The sequence below is a fragment of the Antennarius striatus genome, chromosome 23 (genome assembly GCF_040054535.1).
Source record: "Antennarius striatus isolate MH-2024 chromosome 23, ASM4005453v1, whole genome shotgun sequence".
NCBI lineage: Eukaryota > Metazoa > Chordata > Actinopteri > Lophiiformes > Antennariidae > Antennarius > Antennarius striatus.
Window position 1 is genome coordinate 5,115,724 of NC_090798.1, and position 21,656 is coordinate 5,137,379.

General features: G+C 40.0%; 1 protein-coding gene across 4 annotated transcripts; it reads left to right on the plus strand.

The window, feature by feature from the left end:
* Nucleotides 1-65: 65 nt before the first annotated feature.
* Nucleotides 66-15,213, plus strand: ccdc171 (coiled-coil domain containing 171). 4 transcript variants are annotated; one of them, XM_068308769.1, is made up of 25 exons: nt 66-105; nt 900-1,008; nt 1,146-1,376; nt 1,517-1,667; nt 2,514-2,683; nt 2,764-2,910; nt 2,979-3,071; nt 3,265-3,425; nt 4,375-4,513; nt 4,594-4,681; nt 4,762-4,868; nt 4,943-5,032; nt 5,117-5,287; nt 5,740-5,907; nt 6,345-6,512; nt 6,693-7,194; nt 7,927-8,046; nt 8,473-8,651; nt 9,075-9,218; nt 9,305-9,484; nt 9,564-9,709; nt 9,912-9,966; nt 10,054-10,185; nt 11,556-11,708; nt 11,897-15,213. In XM_068308769.1, the coding sequence occupies exons 3-25, from the start codon at nt 1,158-1,160 to the stop codon at nt 12,080-12,082; spliced, it is 3,669 nt and encodes a 1,222-aa protein (XP_068164870.1). In that variant the 5' UTR covers nt 66-105; nt 900-1,008; nt 1,146-1,157; the 3' UTR covers nt 12,083-15,213. The 4 variants fall into 4 exon arrangements, 3 of the variants coding, with proteins under 3 accessions (XP_068164870.1, XP_068164871.1, XP_068164872.1); XM_068308770.1 differs by having other exon boundaries at nt 11,556-11,702; XM_068308771.1 differs by having other exon boundaries at nt 6,396-6,512.
* Nucleotides 15,214-21,656: the final 6,443 nt, after the last annotated feature.

A 21,656-nucleotide genomic window follows, 5' to 3' on the forward strand; every position in this document is an offset into this window, starting at 1 on the left:
TGTGCGAAGAAAAAGAACGACACTTGAATATTGTGAACTAGCGGAAATGACGTCAGAACGCTCAAGATGGCGTCAGATTTAAACAGCTTATTGCTAAGAGTAGCGGTAAGTGTTTGTTAGACGATATTACTAATATTTATCTTAAATATTCTTCACTAGAAAGTTTGATTAAACTCTCTCAGACACGTTGTCATCAGTTTGGAGAACACAGAGACTTCTTTGTTCAGTATAAACAGGTCATCTTTCGGCGTGCGTCGTACAGGAAAGTAGTTCCGTGTACAAAATGTAGAGAATTTATGTTTCTGTTTTGACAAAGACTCATAAAAGCAGAGAATAGAAATAAATAAAAAAAATTCCCGACTTGTTAGTACATTTTATAAATCACGTATCCATCATACAGCTGACTGAAATCTCAATTTCATGTATAGGGCTGCACGTCTCCCTTTGTGTTTATGTATACTGTATATATATGGAAATATGCTGTGTTTTGGTTTATAACCCATGCCGAAGTGTAGGGTTTATTTGACTTTCTTGCGCGTTGCAAATTGTGTTGTTCCGGTGATATAGCATTAAGAACACAGCATCGTGTTTAAACGGAGGTTTGCCTGGTGTGGGTTTGAGTGTGTTTGCCTACAAGGCAACAGCCGCAGCCCAGCAACCAGCTCTCACCCGGCGGACAAACAACAATCTGATGGTCCTCATCTGAAAAGGATCCAAGCTCAGTGTAATTGTGGGAAAAAATTATAATAATAATTATATATATATATATATATATATATATATATATACACACACACATTATATATATATATATATATATATATATATATAATGTGTGTGTGTGTGTGTGTGTGTGTGTGTGTGTATTTTTTTAATATACATTGGAAATACATCCCCAGGGTCATTAAATGCTGTGCAGGTGTGAGCGTATGCCTCCTCTAGCCAGCTACCAGAGCTGTGGGGGTCCGAACCTGAAGCCAGAAAGAGCTCCAAGGAGGAAATATCACGGTGCACAGACTTTCAATTTTTGACATTACTGATAAATGAAACAGCTGATACTGTATATCCATCTTTAAAATAAGAAAGGTTCATCCAGGTTTACCATTTGTGTTTTAAACTGTAACCCTCACTTTGCCTCTGTGCAGGAACAAGAGAAGATGGCGGGAGAGCGAGGAAGAAGAGTGGAGAGGGAAGATAGGGGGAAAGAGGAGCGAGATAGGAAGACAAACCAAGGAGATGAAAAGAAGTGGAAGGAGAGGGAGGGGAGAAGCAGGAGGGTGGCATCTGAGGGCAGTGAGACGTCGGAGAGACTGAGGTGGAGAGTTCAAAAACTTGAGAAAGAAAAACTGGAGCTGATGTCTAACTACAACCAGGAGGTGAGAAACGAAGAACTGATCAACCAGCTTCAGCTCTATATAATGTTTCGGCGCTGATCTGTCCAGTTAGAGTCTGCAGGTTCGATGATGTGTGACTAGTTTCATGGTTTATTGAACTTTTCATGCAATTCTCCTCTCAGCTGTGCAGGCTACAGGTGGAGCTGACTCGACTGAGGTCCTTAGTAGAGCGAGGAGAAGCTCAGCGGGAGGAACTGGCGTACGAACTGACTGTGAGCAGGAGAGATGCCGACCAAGCTTCAGAGCTTTGCAGGGACAAACAAGTACTCACAGGTGCACACATTAAACGGTCCCTCCATATCCACACAAAAAATAACTTGATTTGTGAAAAAACAGCCTAGAATGTAATTAACCCTAACCTGATTTATTTATAATATATTTATATATTTATGTATATAAATATTTATCCGGATCATCACCAAACATTCTCCAAGCAGACATATGGACACCATGAATATGAGAATTTTTTTTGACGACATGATTTATAAATGGTGTCTTGATAAAATAAAGTTATAGAATGATTGCTGGTTCTACAAACCTATCTGAATCTGTACAGAAAATAAATTTCTGATACACACCCCAGCTAAGATACTGTACTTGTGCTATTCTTACAAATTACCTATTTTTCCTTTTAATTAAGTAATGATCTCAGACTACAATGAAAATATAATACGGATGAAAAATGAAGCTTCCACAAGGCCTTATAATGAACAGCTACCTATTGATTAAACATGATCACATCAGCTTATGGAACAAATGATACAGGCCTTTTTTTAGTGTGTGAGGAGAAATGAAATTGCTTAAAAAAAGAATTCTTATTTTGGTAAAGTAGCTTTTATTCAAGGTGATCAAGTAGATGTAAAATTCTTGTCATTCCATGAACCAGTCAGGCCCAGGAAGCATGAATGCAAGTAACCAGTTCTTAATATCTTGATTTATTGTAGACAAAATAGCTTTGATCAAGTAAAATTTTCAAGGGTCATAAAGACATATTGAGTGAAAGTAGAATCAGCAGCTATTTCTTTAATTTATTGAAATTGCATTCTAATGTGTTGTGGAGCTTTTAACAAGAAAAGTATTGTTTTTTTGAAGTTTTGTTTTCTGTTTTGTTTTTTTCAGAGCAAACTGCAGAGCTCCAGACCTCAGTTCAGAAGCTGCAGAAAGCTCTGGTCATCATCCAACGAGCCAGAGAGGAGGACCAGCATGCTTTGCAGCAGGAGCTAGAGGAGCGTGATAGGCAAATTCAGAACTTCAGCTCAGAAACCCAACGACTTCATCGACTTCTGCAGGTCAGAGACAAGCACAAATGAGCATACAGGGGAGGAAGTGTCACCAGCAGATTGTTGGAAGTTCTTTTTTTGTCCTTCAGAGTAAGGAAGCATCTCTGAAGGAGTCAGAGAGAAGGATTCTAGAGGTGCAGAAGGAGAGAGAGAAGGAGGCGGAGGCAACCAGGGAGCAAGGATGCAAGCTGAAATCCCTGATGGAGAAAGAGGAGAAGAACTTGAGAGAGAAGGAGGTGAGGAGGAGTGGGAGGAGAGGATGGAGATGAGGAGACAGCAGACGTGTGACTCACTGTCTCTGTAGGTATCAGATCAGAGGGTGAAGTCTCTGGAGGCGAGCGTTGAGGCGACGCGAGCAGCTCACCTGGAGTCCAAGTTCAACTCTGAGGTCATCCAGGTAACACGTTAGATGAATTTAGTAAAACAGCCTAATAATGAAGAATTCATCAGAGTTCACAATGTAAACAGTTTTTCACCAAACTCAAAACCAATGTGAATTAACCTGCCACTGAAAATAGTCCAAGAAAAGATTGTAGAGAATATGTGAACACACTTGACAAATGAAGTGCGTCTCTATTATCCTTCTGCAGCTGCAAGTCAAAGACCTGGAGGCGGCGCTGGCAGCGGAGCGGTCCAACCAGCAGGAGGCGCAGTCCAGCCTGGAGCTGCTGAGAGCTCAATTCAGAGAAGTAGAGCGAGCATACATCCTGGAAAGAGAGAGGAGCTGCAGCACTGAGCGCACTCTGGAGCTGTGAGCTGATGTCATTTAATCAGTGACAGTCTGTTTTTTTCATCTCAGCAGGGTTTACTTTTTGTGCTTCATATTGAAATGTTCAGATTAGGTTAGAATGAAAATTGTTTTTTGTGTATTTTTTTTATCAGCATTACTTAAAGTCTTTGATGAATCCCCATGAAACCTGGTGGCAGAGTCTTAAAGAAGGAACTCCTGGGTTTTGTAGGCCAAGGTTTTTTTTATCAGAGATAGTCATTGAGGATGGAAACAGGTACCCAGACAAACAGGAAATGATGACTTTTCTGGAACAGCTTAACAACCTCCAAAGTTTTAGTTTCAAGATCACACACTACCTGTGTTGTAAACAGGAATGTAAGTGTGGGGGGAGAAGGAACCCTTTTGAGAATTGTTGAAGATTTTTGTTTTTCTATATTTACTGAATTACATGTACACGAAAACATCAGGGGTCTAATAATCCCTCTGTCGTTCTGTGGTTCTAGTATTCACACTGTATGCAGCATAGAAGTCACTTGTGTTTCTATGGTGAAAAGTCAATTTAAAGAAGAGCATTTAAGTTGAATTGATGGTATGAAGTGTTATTAATGTATTAATGTACATTTTTATGGCCATAACGGTATGCTATGTTTACAGTAACACTTCCACTTCCAGTATAGATGTATTTTTTGATATAATATTTAATGTTTTTTTATTGGGAGGTTATGGTGTTTTTGTTTTTGTTTTCTTAGCTGCCATACCTGTAGTTGCCTAAGGGTAAATGAGAGATTTGCGGCAGGTTTGGTGATTTAAAACCAGCAGGTGTTCAGTCAGTCTGTGAATTATAGTGGTCTTATACTGTATCAGTTGCTACATCCAATCAAGCTGGGACCAGATATTTGTCACAATTTCTAACTTCAGACAACCTTATAGCCAGATGTATTCTGATAAAAAAACGCATGTTTGTGCATAGCTTACAGAATGGGTTTGAGCAGCACAAGTCTGAATTGAGCATTGCCTTGGAAACAGAGCGAAAGGTGAACTTTGATCTCACAGAGAGGCTGGAAGAGGAGAATAGACGGCACGCCGACTTGCAGATGCTGCTAGAACAGGTGAATCCATCACAAGGTCGATGAGAATGTTTGTTGCAATGGAACTGATCCTTGAATTTTTCGTCCTTTTCTCTGTGTAGGCAGTCGGCAGACAGCGTGATGCAGAGGAGGCCTTTGTGAGCTGTGTGAAAGGCTTCAGAGAAACCCTCCATCAACACAACACTGCAGGTGCGAATACTACACATACATGCTGTCATTAACTGTCACAGCTTTATTAGGTGAATCTGCAGCTCCTTGTGTGTGTACAGGTGTGACTTCTCAAGCAGAGGATGATGGAAGTCCCACTAAAGTCCTACAGCTACTGAAGGCGACGCTCAGCACATTCCAGCAAAGACTTGAAACAACCAACAAACAGGTATACACAGACACAAACAACCACACACACTCTGCTCTCTTTCTTTTACTATGTTCTTATATTCCTGCCATCAGGTCCAGGATCTCCTGCTTGCAGCAGAGAGGCTCCATAAGGATAACCAGACTCTTGAACAGCTGACCTCGGATCAGAGCAGACAGATGGAGGTAAACCAGCTGACTGATGACCAGATCTCAGTGGGAGAAAGGACGTTTTCAATAGTAACGATGTGATTGATCCATTGTGTCAAGGAGTTGCAGCAAGAATTGATCAAACTGGAGGAAGAAGGGACTCTCCTTCGACAGGAAAGCTCTGACTGGTCGACACGGAGCAGAGGTCTGCAGGCCGAGATGGAGGCAGAGAGAAAGGAGAGGATGGCTGAAGTTCAGAAGATAACTGAGGACTACCAGGAGGAGTCAAAGGTCATTAGGTCAATTCCTTTATTTCTGCTACAGTTTCAGGGTCTATTTACACATACTGACACCAAAGAGTCTCCTCTGCACCATTTTTATCTGTTTACACGGAACAAGGCAACAGGGGTATACAGTTGTATTTTCTAGTACTATTGTAATTTACATTATATATCACACTGCACTCAGAATTTTTGTTTTGCTTTGTCAAATTGAGTTTAAAAATCACAGAACTCCAATGTCATTTGCAGGATGTAGTATAGGCTTCACTGTTTTCTTTTTCTTTCTCTTTTTCTTTCTGTCTCTCTTGCTCTCTCCCTCCCACATGTGTTCTCTGTGTGTTGTTGTACTGCAGTACAGTGTGATGTCATTACGTTGGAATCATTAAATTAGACACTTGAAATGATGCTGAGTAAATCCTATAAAATGCTGCATCACACTGAGCCTGTGTTTGTGTGCTTTAGGTTCGCCTGTCCTTCCTCTACTCTATCTACCAGCGCCTGCTGACCGGCTGTGTTCCCCTCGACCAGTCTCAAAGCATTGTGGGAAACTTCACCTGGTCGGAACTGTGTGATGTCATCAACGAACATGTGGACCACATGATCTCTGACCACCAGAAAGCCAATGACAGGGTAACTGCTGTTTGTGTTGTGTAATCCCAGCTGATTACGGGCGAGAGGTGGGGTACACCCTGGATGAGATGCCAGCTCGTCACAGAACCATGCATCGTCACACTCACACCCACAGAAAATTATTTTACGCTTCAGTTCACCTCAATTGCATGTTTTTGAGGTAAAATATATTTTAAACGTATTTTTCAATATATATTTAGTAATATATCACAATGTTTTATTCCATGATATTTGTGGTCCTTTATCCTACAACCTTTCATTGAACAACAAAGTCATTAGAATTGGAATTTTTTTTTAAAAATAAAAAAAATAAAACATCACAACTCCAATGTGGATCAAAATGGAATTTAACGCTCTGCAAAAATTATGGCCATTAAGTCTGTGATGTAATTAGAATGGCAGTGTGTGATCACAGTCACATGTGTGTTCTGGTTTAGATCACCCACCTGACAAGTGTGTGTGAGAAGAAAAATGTGTGTCTCCATAAGCTGCAGCGCAGTCAGGAGCGTGTGTTGTCTCGTCTGGAGGAGAGCGCTAGGAGAAGGGAAGAGGCTTGGACCCGCCAACACACACATACTGTCACACAGCTACAGAAGGAGCTGCAGGTAACGTGCACATACAAATGCTTAGCGTGTGCTTTTGTTTCTCAGAGCTGAATCACCAGAGTGATTCTAAGAGGCTCCGATGCTTGTCAAGATGTTGTCAGTTGGAGGTCCCTTAGCAGCTGATGCCTGAAAACTTCAGACTGATAGGAAACTTGATATTACTACTGCTCTCTATTTCAGGTCTATCGTTCTCAGTGCGACTCCCTCCATGATGAAGTCTCTTCTATGAAGCTCCACAGTTCGTCCCTGACCTCCGACCTCTCCCACCTTCAGGATCTCCTCTCTAAAGCCCGCAGGGAGTCAGCCTCCTTCCTGTCAGCATGTTCCCTCTTGTCTGGGGCGCTGAAACACTCTCACCGCCATCGACTGACGCTCTGTAAACAGAAAGCACTGCTGTCCAGACAACTAGCAGAGAAGGAGGTGCTGGAGGAGGAGGTACGGAGACTGGCCGGAGCTCTGGGAGGAGAGAAAGGAGAAGAGGAGGAGAAGGGGGGAAAAGGAAGAGCAGTGAGGCGATGGAGGAGGAGCGTGTGTGTGGTGTTGGCAGTGAGGAGGCTACGTGAACTCGCCAGAGAGACAACGGTGCTGTTTCGGCTGGAGATGAAAGATGACAGGCCAGCTGTGCGTGTCTGTGGAGGGTTATATACGGCAACACAGAAGGGTCAAGACAAACTGTGCACAGGTACAATATGAGTTAAATAAAATTAGACTGTGGGCTGCTACACTTATGGTTCAGGAAGGTCCAGAGCTACAGGAACTCCATCTAACTGCCTTTGAATTTCCCATTTGAACCCATTCGAGACAGTAGTGGTTTTCTCTCTCTGGCTGTTAGCTTCATGTGTTCCAATACAAATTATGAATCTACATGTTCGCCAACTTGTTTTAATAATGTTACATACAGTTTTTGGTTCTTCAGTCAGTTTCTCTGTCCACCTCAATCAATCAGCATTTTCAGTCCTCAGATAGTCACACACCGCTGATGCTGATTGGCTGTGCATACTCTGATCTAATTGGTTCACTCATATTCAGCTATTCTAGCTACTCTTAACACTACAACTAGTACTTAAACTACAGGTTTTACTACTAGTATTACTAGTTTCAGTCTAAAGCTGGCTGTCTTTTTTTTTACCAACACATCACCCTCCATTGATTCTAGTACTTCATCTTTGCATCACCACTGCTACTATTATATTACTGCTAGTACTTCCTCCACCGCAACAATATGCTATTAACAATACCAGTTTAATTAATGGGATATGCATCAGGGACAGATTTCTAAAATCTTTTTCTGGGTATTTTTCTTTGTGTGTGTGTGTGTGTGTGTCTGTGTGTGTGTGTCTGTGTGTGTGTCTGTGTGTGTGTGTGTGTGTGTGTGTGTGATATGAATTTTGATTGGTTTTTTTGGTTTCTTTAGACGACAAGAGTGATGGGAAAGGTTGTCATGATGTGTGCGCTCACTGGCTGCATTCCAAGTGTCTTTCCTCCATTATCCTCTCCTCCATGACTGAGCTTCAGGGGACACTAACACAAACTGGTAAGCAAGAGAACACACACACCCCACAAGCGCACACACACATTAATGCACTAACACACACAAGTTTCAAGTTTGTTTATTCTTGTATAGCCCAGATTCACAGAAATGTCTCAAAGGGCTGTACAATCTGCACATGGACAATATCCCTCTGAGGTTTAACTACGGCTGACTTAAAGCTAATAGGAACAGCACCAATCGTAAGAGAAAGATTAACTACATTTAACATAGTAGGGACCAGCAATGGCCATAATTCTTTAACAAATTTAGCTGGGAAAGGGTTTAAGAGGCATGCAGTAGGTTTAGAGGTTGAATCCAACTTTGATAATCCTTCAAGAGAGACTAATTGGGTTTTAACACCCAGAGAAGGAACCACATTAAACACGTGTTCAGTTCTGCCATCATGACAGCTGCTCTGACACTCTCCAGGATCCTCCCCTTCAGACATGATGTCAGCTTCTCATGCTTTGTCTCGCCTTCTGGATCACCTTCTTGACCACTCAGAAGTTACTTCTAGTCTGTCTCACAGCGGTTTGGATGAAGACACGCTGGCTAGCCGGCTAAGACGGGGCCTGAACAGACTGATGCCTCCACAGGCCAGCACAAAGGTAAGAACAGTAGGAAACAGGAACAATAGACACAATGAGAACTTCTGGGTACTCCAGCTGAACTACAGCAGAAATGACTTTCAGTACATTTAATTTTCAGTCGTTGATTAATACAAGAAAAATGTGGCTGAGGAAAATAATCATTCATTTTTTCATTATAACCATTTATCCTTTGATGAGGTGAGCTACATAGTATGCGAGGTGAAGCACAAATGGGTGGAGCTCAACATAGTGCATGTCAGCACCAACTTAATTATGTAAGACGGAGGGTTTTTTGACTTGTGCACTTCCAGTCATCAGATGACATCATAAATAAAAGTAAAACCCAAAACTCTGGTTTATATTGTAAATATCAAGAATCCCACACCACCATGCGTGTTTGCCTTCAGAGACTGACCATTTAAACATTTGCCCTCCTATTAGGCTGTAGTGTCCACCCTCCAGCAGCACTTCCTGCTCTTCAGCCAGCGGCTGCACTCAGCTGAGGTGGAGAGGCGGAGCCTGAGGCTGGAGGTGGCCAATCTAAAGAGAGAACTGCAGCAGACAAGAGAGGAGACCTGTAGGACGGTGAGGCTCAAAACACACATCAGTCCTGTCCCTCTGATGAACACACACCTGACTGTGCGTGTGTGTGTGTGTGTGCGCGCTTGCAGGTTCCATCAGAGCGGTTCCACAGTGTGTGTGAGGAGCTCCATCAGGCACTGAGCCGGGAACAGGAAGCTCAGATTCTGATCCAAGAACAAAGTAAAGAGCTTCACACACTGCAGCTTCGAGTGAACACACACACCACGGAACAGATGGACACACAACACACACTGATCCAGATTAGAAAGGTACTTTTGAAATAGTTAAAGAGTTCAGTAAGGGAATAACTCTTTTGAGGGGCTACTTTTGCACATTGTCTCTTTGTAGTCTCTGACAGAGGCTCGGCAGGAAGTGAGTCGTAAAGAGCGTTCGCTGAGGATTCTGGGTAAGCACCTGTCAGGTGTTCAGAAGGAGAGGAAGCAGCTGGAGGAGAGATCAGAGCAGCTCCAGGTTGAGCTGAGGGATGCCACCAGGTAATACACACCTGTTCTGTCTTAAGGGCTTGAAATGGATTTATGTGGCATTCAGATAAGAATTAAATGCATCTAAAAATGGTGCTTTGTATGCATGTAGGTAATGTTTTTTTTGTACTCACTATGAGCAGAGATTAATTTAATCATACTCAAACCACAAAACAGTTTTTTAGCTCTGACATGTCCATTTTATTCTTCCCAGCTGTAAAGATTTTCTGATCAGCAACATGAGGGCTGCAGAGATGAGCTATAAGCAGGTCGAGACCCACACATGCACACACACACACACACACACACACACGCACACACTCACACTCACAACAAGCTGTGTGTGCTGTCTGTAGGTCAGAGAAACTCTCATCCAATCACACTGCACCATATCAGCACTGCCCCGCCCCCTGCCATTACCCAAGGAACATCTAAAGTTGATTGGAGCAGAGAGCATCATGGGAGCTCCTGAGATGGCAGCCTGCCAGGTAACACAACAAGACTCTTTCTTTCTTAGTTCTTTCTGTTTTCATAGTGCATGCTGGGTGAGAGTGTTGCATCCTTGCCCTTTATCCATTCAGGTTTTTCCTTTTTTTTGCAAGTTGATTCACGTTTCAGGTTAATGCAGTTTACAGTCTTTCTTGATTGCTTACACACATTTTCTGAAAGCATGCTTCATACTCTCAGAACTCTACACACAAATCCAAAAACACACACACACAATGGTCAAAACTTCTCCTGCAAAATGAAGCTTTACTTTCAAAACAAGTAAAGCTTCTTATTTCCTCTCAAAATGTTGTTTTGTTGTCAAATGACAGACACAAGCCATCAAATGAGTAGATATTTATAAGAACCATTTGAACACTGATGTGCTCAATGTAAAACACTGTGATGAATGGAAAACCCTTCTTTCATCACAAGGACTTGGGTCTTTTTTGTTCAGTGTTACACTTAGTACAGACAGTACAGAAAAAAGTGTTGTAAAATATTTTAGAATATTGTTTTTATACTCAGAACAGACAAATACTGTAACAAATATATTTTATTTTTCCCAACAAAAACAATGTACAGTTGCAAAACAAAAACAGAAAAATGCAGTTACAGTAAGAAGAAAAAGAAACTATGCTGCATCCTGTCTTCTGTGTGGATTTGGCCACAACACCTCATCCATGTCACAGGCAATGTTTTCCCTGGCCAAGCAGCGGGGGAAATATCACCTGGCATGGCGAGCCCATCCATGAAAAGAATCGACTGTTACATCTCCACATGCATCTTCCATAGCTTGGATTCATCTTCCAAAACTGGGATTGCTAATTATAAAACTGTGTGGCAAGTGTTTTCTGATGTGGTGAGTCAGTCCACATAGTAGGGCAATTAAGTTTAGAATTTTGAATTACAGTGTGTTCCTTGTGAAAACAAGAGATTTTCTTCATGAAAATTGTGTCTAATGTTTTGAAAAAAGTGTGTTTTACAATTGAAATTTGACTGTAAAGCAGAAATTGTGTTTGTATTTTAGCAGAAATGGTTCAGGGGGCTGGTGCATGAGTTACATGTTGTGGTCATTGTGTCTCAAGTACCAGAAAATGTGTGTAAGGAATCGAGAAAGACTGTAATCTAAGTCGCATTTGGTAGTGTCTGTTGAGGTTTTTTTAGAGAACAGGGAACGATTTAACCATCCAAAGGAGCAACATGTCCTTCAGCACCGGTTTTGAACGGCTGACTAGCCGTCATGCCATCAAGCTGGCACCAACTTTCAGCTGCTCAGGGAAGGAGTGTAGTTTAGTGGTGGGAGAGGAGGTCAGGAACGGCAGTATGATGTCGGCCTCCCGTATCAACAACTCTTTCTTCATCTTTGCAGAGTCTTCTCTTCACCTTCTCGCAGCTCTATCAGACCTGCTGCTCCAGGTTTGACTGGCTTGAACAGGAAGTCTCTGCTCTCCGTTGTCATGTGACCACACTGCGAAAGGAGTTGCAGGATGTCTGTCTCCGTGACAACTTGATCAATGTACCTGTGAGATGCTTTAATATTAAATGCCATCAGTTTTCTGATAAATATTGAATTATTATTTGTCTATTAAATAATTAGCAGAAAGCCATTGATACGATTAAAAAATATAATAGAAGTAAAAATGTTGAAAGAATTGATTAGTCAGGTAATGTACATAATAAATTTGAAAAAAAATATTGTTTGTGCTTCAGGTGGCTGAACATCCTGAGACCTTTCTATCCCTGGAAACCCTTAAAGCTGATACCCTTCCTGATTTGTTCCAAGAGCCCCCACTCAGTATAAGCCCTGACCCTACTCAATCGCCCCTCACCAAATCCTCTCAGGCGAAGAAAAAAGAGAAGAAAACCGCAAGAAAGAAAAGAGGTGAAAAAAGATAGAAGATGGACAGCAGAGACTTGACAAAATCTCACCTATTTCCTGGTCCTGTGGCGAGAGCGTTACTAGGACTGGCACAGTTCAGTTGGAAACTGAAAATAAGATGCCATCTCTCAACACCCTTGAATTGAATAGAATAGAAAGCCTTTATTGTCACTATTCATAGTATAATGAGATTTTGTGAGATTTTTAGCATTCTACTTTGTGTTTCCATTGCTAACAGTCACACACTTTCAGCTGTTCCCTTAAGGCCATATGGTGGTGTGTTATTTGTGTTTGACAGGTTGGCAGCGTGCGTGTGTGCGTGCATGCGTGTGTGTGTGTGTGTGTGTGTGTGTGTGTGTGTGTGTGTGTGTGTGTGTGTGTGTGATCTGTGGATTAATTTGAAACCCATAGTGAGAAAAGTTTTCAACCAAAAGAAAAAAACACGACAAACATTTTCTAAACTGCTGCATCAGCACTTCTGGTGTGTTTTCTTTTCCTCTATCTGAAAGCCGTCCTTGCATTCACACACCCTCGGGCTCTGTGTGTGTGTGTGTGTGTTGTGTATGTTTGTGTGTGTGTAGGTGTGTGTGTGACAGCAGATAAGTCACTTTATAAAAGACATCTTAACTAACATGAGTTTTTTGCTGATTCAGCAGACCTGATCCTCCTTTTCCCTCCTGAGATGTTTTTCTCCTTTTTTTCCCCTAGATTTCAGTTTCAAGTTGCTTTTCTTTTTTGTTCTGTTACACTGCGCCACCAACACTTCATTTCTGTCATATTGTCTTTATTTTCTGAGTTAAGTACAAAACAGGAGTAAGCTTTTACTTGCAGTCTGTTTGAAGAAGTCTGTTGAAAACTAGAAATTTACGGAGGAAAACATCTCCAAAAAGTCAGTTAAATGTTCATCATAATATAACTTTCTGACGAATTATGGGGAAAAAAGTTACTCTATTTCCTCCTAAGTAAGGGAAGAGAGTTTTCCTACTTGACTTATGCCTTTATATTTCCTTTGGAACACAGGCCGTTGATGAATCGTTTCCACCCTCGTCTGTCTTGGGCCATCCTCTCAAGCTGCTTCCACATCAATCACTTTATGACATCTTGTTCTCTGCTCTTTCTCCAGGTGTTTTTGGGTCTCCCTCTGCTCCATTTTCCTTGTGGGTTCCATGTTAATGCCTGTTTGGTTATTGCTGTGTTGTTTCTCCTTAGTGAGTGGCCAATCCAGCTCCTCTTCCTCCTTATCAACTGTACGTCTATTGGTTCTTGTTTGGTGCATTTCCACGGGATGATTTTGTTAATGCAGTTTGGCCAGAAGATCCTTAGGATGCGTCGTAGGCGGTGGTTGATGAAGGGTTGCATTTTATTACATCCCGCTTCAAAGCGGTGATGTATTGTGTTCGTCTGTTCGTCCGTTGGTATGCCCACCAAATATCTTTTCAACCGTTGCAGATGGAAAGATAAAACAAAAAGCAGATTACTCAGGCGGCAAAGAGGATGAAAATGAGATGACCTTGACCTTGAAAAAACTATGTCAAGGTCAAATTTCAACTTTTGGACACTCAGTCACCGAATACAATAGAAAGATGAGGGAGAAGGCCAGTGTAAAACCATAGATCAAAGCTATTGTTTTGATTAACAACAGTAGGTCAGAGTCCTATCTTTGATCTTTGACCTATGCAAGTAGGTCAGGGTAAAATTTTGAATTCAGGGGTGTCGCTTTATTCTGCAGTCTGTGACTGCATTGGCTGTAATTCATCTTGGATTCCTTCCCTTTCATACTCTGAGCCCTTAAAGTCACAACTTACTTCATTTAAGTTTAGTCATTTTCAGTTTGGCAGCCGTCGTGGCAGACAAGACAGAAGACTCTAGCATTTCTATTTCTTCTCACAGAGAGGAATGACAGGCTCCGTCCATAGGATCCATCCGATGTTTGGAGTTTGTCGCTCTCTCAAATGAGAGATTAAGTTTAATTCCTGTTGAATCAGCAGCTTCTCAGATTGTCCATCCTGCTGTGACAAATTTGAAACAGGCTGGGAAGTGATGGGGATAAATCATAATCCCAAAACAAAAAGCAGCTTCAGCACCCAGTGCCACAACAAGATTACTGCCTGTGGCCTCTGCTTTTCAAAATGCCCCGTCAAGTTCACTTCCAGAATTAGGTTGCCTGACGTAAACCTTGGTTTTATGGGTGCAGAGAACCATGTTCTGGTATCTGATACTAAGGGTGGTGTAAAACTTTCCAGTTAACTTTGTATTCATGCAATCATTGTCACACTCTGCATATTTAGGATATGATCTGATATTTCAGTTTTCACAGCTGTGTGTTTGTTCTTTTAAACTACATTTGTTTCTATCTTTTAGAATTTAATTCAATTTTCTTTCAGCTTTTAAGGATTTTTCAGCTCGTCTCAGGTGAGAATGCAATTAGGTTTTTTGATAGTGATACAACAACTTGGGACTCAGATCAATAATCACAATAACCGTTGAATGTGAACCTGACAACAGTGTTGGGGAGGGGTCCGAATATCGGAGACACTTGTAAAAGACTACATTAATTTATACTGTGATGAAATCACAATTATCTTCATGAACTGTTACAACCTTGGGTTTGCTGCAGACGTAAAGTGGACTGTTGTATATTGTCTCTGTGTGGACTGGATTTTGACACGACAGCATTTAAAAAACAGCAAAAACTTATTTTGACGTGATAAATTTAAACAACAAAGAGAATTCCATCATTGCATTCAAATACTGTCACTGTTAGAGCAACTTTAATCTTCTGCTGCCTCTTAAAATTATAACAGGATTAAAAAACTCCATTGAAAGTCAGATCTATGCAGAGCAGTGGACAGGGTTTGAAAGTTGTGGTTTTCTATTACGGTCCCTGTGTTGATTCTGGGAAAACTTGTCTGACATCATTTGGAAATGAAAAAGAAAGAGTACAAAAAGAATAAATTTAAAAATGTCAGTGTCCTGTTTTTGTTCTCCCTTATGAATATTCACTGCTGATGGTAAGTCAGAAATTTCATGTTTCATCTCAGTCCTTGTTCCTCCCTGCCTGGTGTCCTAGTTGTACCTGTGACAACACACACACACTTAAACACACGCTTCTCCAACAGCGACTGCATCAATGCCAAGTTGGACTCCCTACAAAGAGAAATGGGGGAACGACACAGATTTAAAGCAGGGCGGGAACACACACACGCTCAGAAGGGTGGGATATGCGACTGAAATGAAGGATGAGAAGGGGGGTGGGTAGGAAGAGAATACGCATATTCAGTCAAACCATATGTGAGGGGACACGCATTTAAGAGCCCCAAATGTCCTGTTAAATACATAATATTTAGCTCACACAGAGACTTTAGTGTCATGTAAAATTCACCTCTGGAGCCTCAAAGTTTGTCGTGACAAATGACAGAAAATTGAGGCGGTGGGGGTGAATGTTACTGGTGGTCTGTGTGCAAAGGATTCCCATTCTGCTGCTTTTATATCATTATAAAACAGAATTGCAAAACTGTGGGTCAACTGGGAGAGTTCCTCTGTAAATAAACTACAGCTGCTATGTCTGTGAGAAGATCAGAATGATGTCATTCTAAAGCAAGGGTGTCAAACTCATTTTCACCGAGGGCCACATCATCAGCATAGTTGTTCTCAAAGGGCCAGTTGTAACTTATAAATGAAATGTAACTCACTGTAATGTAAAATAAATGTAACTACTCCTTACTGTTAAAAAACACTGACTTTATTACTCATTCAAGTTACAGTTGCACAGAAAAAAATGTTAGCTTTTTGCTCTTTTATAACAAATCCTTTTAATTTGTCAGGTTATGAAACCCACAGAACTCCATCAATCAAGGATCAAACAATCCAAGTGAATAAAGAAAAATAACATCAAATACAAGTTAGGACATTCTGTTTAAAACACTTTAGTCAATGCTAAAATAGGCTTGGTTACTACATTGTGGGAAATGTAGTTTTTGGTCAAAAAAACACTTTTTCACCCATTTATTTTTACATCCAAACCTTTTATGCTCTTGCGGGCCACATAAAACGATGTGGCAGACCAAATTTGGTCCTCAGACCTTGAGTTTGACACATGTGCTCTAAGGGATAATGATCAGAAGCAAAGGGAGCAAACAAACTGATTTGGTTTGGTTTCATTTTCTGCCCTAGAGGGGCAGGATGGTCAGAATTATGGAGCAAAAGTTCAAACTTTGGAACTGTCCTGGGGGTTTTTGGCATCTACCTCGAAGGGGAACTGAAAACCCATCTCTAGTGGTTGCGGGGAGGACAGAAATGTTAAGTGTGGTTGTTGAAAAAAAAAACAAGTAGGTGGTAATGCTGCCATGTTTCAAACACAACCCCTCTCAGAGGATCCGATTGAGAAGTGTGTCAACGAACAAGGATCTCACACACGAACAGAACGTTATCGTCTGATATTCTAATTAGTACAACATCAAAACGGGAAAGAGGACCAGCAGCTCCCTGCAGACACAAAGCCTGTCCAACCGCCCTACCTACACTCCACACATTTCTGCTTCAGGGGGAAAACTGAAGTTTTTCTAACGGCACTTTTCTTTTCAGTGCTCATTGCTCCGAGACATTTTGACAGTGATGTTTGGGAATCAAACCTGTGACAGAAACCACAGCAGGCAGCAAAAACACTCAGGCTGTATTCATCTTTCAAGTCATTTATGAAGCTTTTAATTCAGCATCCTTACCGCTGACTGTCAGCTACTCCTGCTGTCACCCTATTGAATTCACATTTTATAAGGTACTTGCATACAACATTAAAAAAAGTGTTTTATAACAAAAGAAAAAATACATTTCTAAAATTTTTATCAACAAAGAATCTATAGAAATGTCACAGAAATGCCAAATGACATCACATGGTGTGTAAATGACACGTACGTACAGAAAAAGTTTTCTTAATCCTCTATACAATGGAAAACTTGATGGATAGTATCATTCATGTAACCTTGTGTTTCTCTAGTGTTTGTGTGTTTGTGGCAGCAGGCAAGGTGCCCCACTGACAACCTGATTTGATATTGCCCTCAGAGGGGGAACCTTCCTCACAGAGGGGAGCAGATTCCTAGGGGACAGAGACGCTGATGGACGACTGTGGGGCAGTGAAGCTTCATGGCTGCTAAATGCATAACGCATTCCCACAAAACTGAGTGGAGGAGTAGTGAATGTTTTAGGCAGGTTAAACACATGTTTGGCTACGATGGAGGTTTGTGATCCATTGGCTGCCATTATTCTCATAGGGGGGATTGATTTTGAGGAGTGATGTGATCATTTTGTCATATTCACATAAGGTTTTTAAGTATTTACACCCAACAATCATATAAACATTCACTGCACACAGACTAACAGTCTTATCCAAACCGATTTCATCCAACATTTATTTAAATCTTGTGAAAATGCTGGAAAAAAACACTTTCTAATCCTTTTTTTGAAAAATGAAATGAAGAAACTAAAGCAAGCAAGATGTAAAATGTGAATAATATAACTAATATTTAATCTTAGTTTGAATTCAGCTTTTGCAGGATTGTAAATATATAGGAGCCAAGACGGCTGAGCCAATGTATCCAAATTTTTTTTTATTTTTTAAAACTTTGAGAAACAAAACAGGTGCTCTTTTAGCAAAGCAAACATGGGCTTCCCTCTAATATTTTCTTGTTGTTCCTCCTTCAAACTTGACCTATCACGTTCAGTGTTTCTAGTGGCTGAATGAGGGACACAAAGAACAAGTGAATCTTGGACATATTACATAAAGAAGAAAAAGAAGAGAAGATACTGAATATCGACTGTCATGCATACATTAATCCTCATCCAATCACATTTATGCATCTGTATTAGAGGGAGGAGTCAAAGGATGGATTCCTGAAGAAAAAAAACATTGCACGAATGTATGTGCATAAACTTATATAAAGGAGAGAGACGAGGGATGGACAAGAAACAAGAAAATTAAATGATTTTTTTGAGAAAAGAAAAAAACATGGAAAAATTAAAAAGAGAGCGAGAAGATAGAGGATGATGAACCAAGGCAAAAGTAGAAGAAATCTAGAAAAAAGGAAAGCCATAGAAGAAGTGAAGAATTAAGTTTTTCTTCCATCTGTGCTGAATCGTCTGAATTTAACAACCAACCCCGCAGGTCAGTGACATTTTATTTTAATAATATTTTTATAGACATAATGTTGTGAACAGTTCTAAGATCAGATTTTCATCATGTTAACATTGTGTTGTTCTAAACATTTTTATTTGACCCGTCAGTAATAGTAATTAATATTTCATCTGCAATAACCAATATAAAAACTAAATGATGCTAATAAGTACATAGACCAATATAGGACCTGATCCTGAAGTGTCACTGCAAAATCACAGCAATCTGAACATCTGCCCCAGAGCAATGTGCAAAGAGAAATGTGATCCAAATTGAATTTTTTCTACACTTGTTCATATCTATAAATTGGTTTTGGTACTATAAGTGGGTTTAAACAATGGACGTAGTGGCAGAATATTAGATTTTGAAAGGACATAAATGTCTAAAATTGCTGTTGCAGAAATCATAAAATAAATAATCTGTCATCCATAAAATGTTTGACATAATATTGTATCATGGATGTGGGCAAAATGAAAGGTGAGTACAACAGTCAGTCAAACAAATCTTTTAATCAATGAGGTAGAGTAGAGCAGAGTTGGTATTTACTACACATAGAATTAACACAGATAGAATTAGAATTAACACAGATTTTATGCATCGCATAAGACCCAATGAGGAAAAGAATGTCTAGTCCAGAGGTGTTAACATCTCAGAGCTGTCAGGGGAAATCTAATGGAAAACTGATGACTAGATGTTTTTTACCAAATACAATCATGTCTTAAAGGTTAAAATATACTATTCGAACATCTGTGGACCTGCAAAGGTTTCATGCAACACTTGCTGCAGATTACTATCTTTGTTTTGCTGGGGTCAAGTGATCACCATGTTATTGCACAAATAATTTGTTCAAATGTCCAGTCAGTAGAAAATTTAGTTGTTGGTTTTTTTTTGACCAATCGGAACATTGAGATGATTATGTTGTCCTCCCTGCAGGATAAAGACATGAAGATGACTCCAGGCCCTGTGGAGGTACCTAATACAAAAATAATAGCATCTCTCTGTGTATAACACAATTTGTCTAACACAGAAAATAATATTTATGTTGTCTTGATTACCAGTCGATCAAGTGTACAGCATCTGGCTGCAGCTGTTTGTGTTTCAAACCAGGAAGTGTCCAAATCAGATCATGTGATCTCTGTCAGCATGGTTGGGTGGCACATGGTAAGGCAAGCACATCCACATGACTTCTAAGTCATAGCTGGTTTTTGTTCTTGAAAGGCAACATGTAAAGATTTATATATATATATATACAGTATATATATACAGTATATATATATATATATATATATATATATATATATATACAGTATATATATACAGTATATATATATATATATATACATATATATATATATAAATCAAAGAACAATGAATTAACTCACTATACCTCTGGTAAATACATTTAATAAAAATAATTATAATAATTAATGTCACATTTTGTTAGAAGCATTTGAAATGCAATGAGCATGAAAGTAAGTACTGAATGCTCAATGTACCTGGTGATAAATCCGTCTCATGTGAACAGTTTAGCTGATATTAGCTCAAAATATTTGGGAATTTAAAAAGTCAGTTAACTGTGATTAGTGTATCAGAACCAATGTGAGATGCTTGTGTGGTTATATACAGATGTGTAGGCATTCATAGATGAAAGATTCTACTGTCATCACAATGTATTTGATATATTAGTAAAGATTTTTTATTTTCTATACATTTTTTATTTTCTATAAAAGTATTATAATGTAATCTCACAAAGTCATCTGTACACACAGTACCGGTAATTGCACTTTTTGACTCTTAGGTTATCTTAGGATATACAACATAAAGCTTCATACAGCTTAACAAAACAGTGAAGGAGAAAATGTTCAAATTCTTGTTGTTACTCTGAGGTCTGATGCCTTAAAGAAACTATGCAGTCTGACAATGACACAATATTGGACTTCATCCATAAAGACTGCAGATGTGTTCAGGTGCTCCTGTGACATGAAGACAGGTGTCGTTGTCATCGCATCAACGAAAGCATCTGGAGAGAATATATGCACACACATTCACACACCTGTCGTCCTCTCTTTGTGTTTTTAACACAGCTGCTCAACTGTTGCGCTGAGAAATATATTTAATTATATTACTCTATAGTGGAGGCAGTTCAGTGCAGACAACTGCACTGGGAAGACAAAATAACTACCACAACCGGATGGCAACAAAACAAAAGATAAAACTCTTCAGGGCAGTTCATCAGCACCTGAAGGACAACAGCTATTAGTTTTCAGATAAAAAGATTCACATTTTGACCATTGAAGACAGGTTTGACAGAGGAGGTAAAGAATCCCTCTACATCGAACTTCATTGACCATCCCTTAAAAGAGGAGGAAGGCTCCGCCATCGGCTGTCTTCCACAAAGCAGTTTTGGGTCCCTTCCATGGGAAGCTCAAACCTCATTTGCATGACTGTGGGGAGCAAATGATTCAACAATCATCCTGTAACATCTGGAGCTCCCCACCAGCTGGTCCCAAATGAAGAAGCCTCTTGGACAAGAGGCTAAATGTCCTCTAGCTTTTCTTGGAAGTTCAGTTCATTTTATTCAATATGGAGATCTACCATAACCTGGATGACTGAAAATCATCACAGATATTGTTCAATAACTTACTTTTTAAAAAAAGAATTATTATCCAATTTATTTATCAAGTATTAATTTCATCCATTCCTTCCCCAGCCATGGAAAAGCTCCATTTTCAGGCCCAGCAACCCTCCAGCTGCGGGCTGGTGGAGGTGGCCCTTCCTGGGCTGGTATTTGATCTGAGCTCCCTGGTCTTATACGGAACTCAGGCCATTCCTGTTCAGCTAAAGATTCTGTTAGACCGTCTCTACAGCATCCTCACCTCAGAGCAGGTATGTGTAACTTTTTGAAGGTTTCACGAAATGAAATTGATATAATATACCCAATTAGCCTTAATAAGTCTTTAAATTGACTACCTGTCTGTATAATTTCTCAATAAATCACATGATGTCTGACATTGCTCTTTTATTATTTTTAGGTCAGCCACATACTGAACACATTGGGCTGGAGTTTGGGGGATTATGTTAGAGGGTACATGCTACAGGTAAATCTTATACAGTCCAGTATATAACATTACATTTAAATTTGCTGTCTGGTAATAAAACCTAGAATAACCCGTAGTAAACCACATGCTAATGCCAAGGCCGAATGATACTACAGATTAGAACTGTATTATATTAGGTTTAAATTTATATGGAAAATATACTCCAAGTTTCATATACATATCTTCAAATATTGGTACACCATAATGCTTGCTTGTCATTTAAAAATATATGTTTTCTTCCCCCCTATTGACTACTTCTTTGGATATAATCCAGTTGTTCCTGTTATATGTCTGCAGAATATTTTCAGCGGATGATATATAAAAAAA

Coding starts and splice junctions, on each gene's coding strand:
- ccdc171 (XM_068308769.1), top strand. CDS start 1,158: ATGGCGGGAGAGCGAGGAAGAAGAGTGGAGAGGGAAGATAGGGGGAAA. Junction 4,869..4,942: donor TTGAAACAACCAACAAACAG/GTATACACAGAC, acceptor TCCTGCCATCAG/GTCCAGGATCTCCTGCTTGC. Junction 9,485..9,563: donor CACTGATCCAGATTAGAAAG/GTACTTTTGAAA, acceptor GTCTCTTTGTAG/TCTCTGACAGAGGCTCGGCA.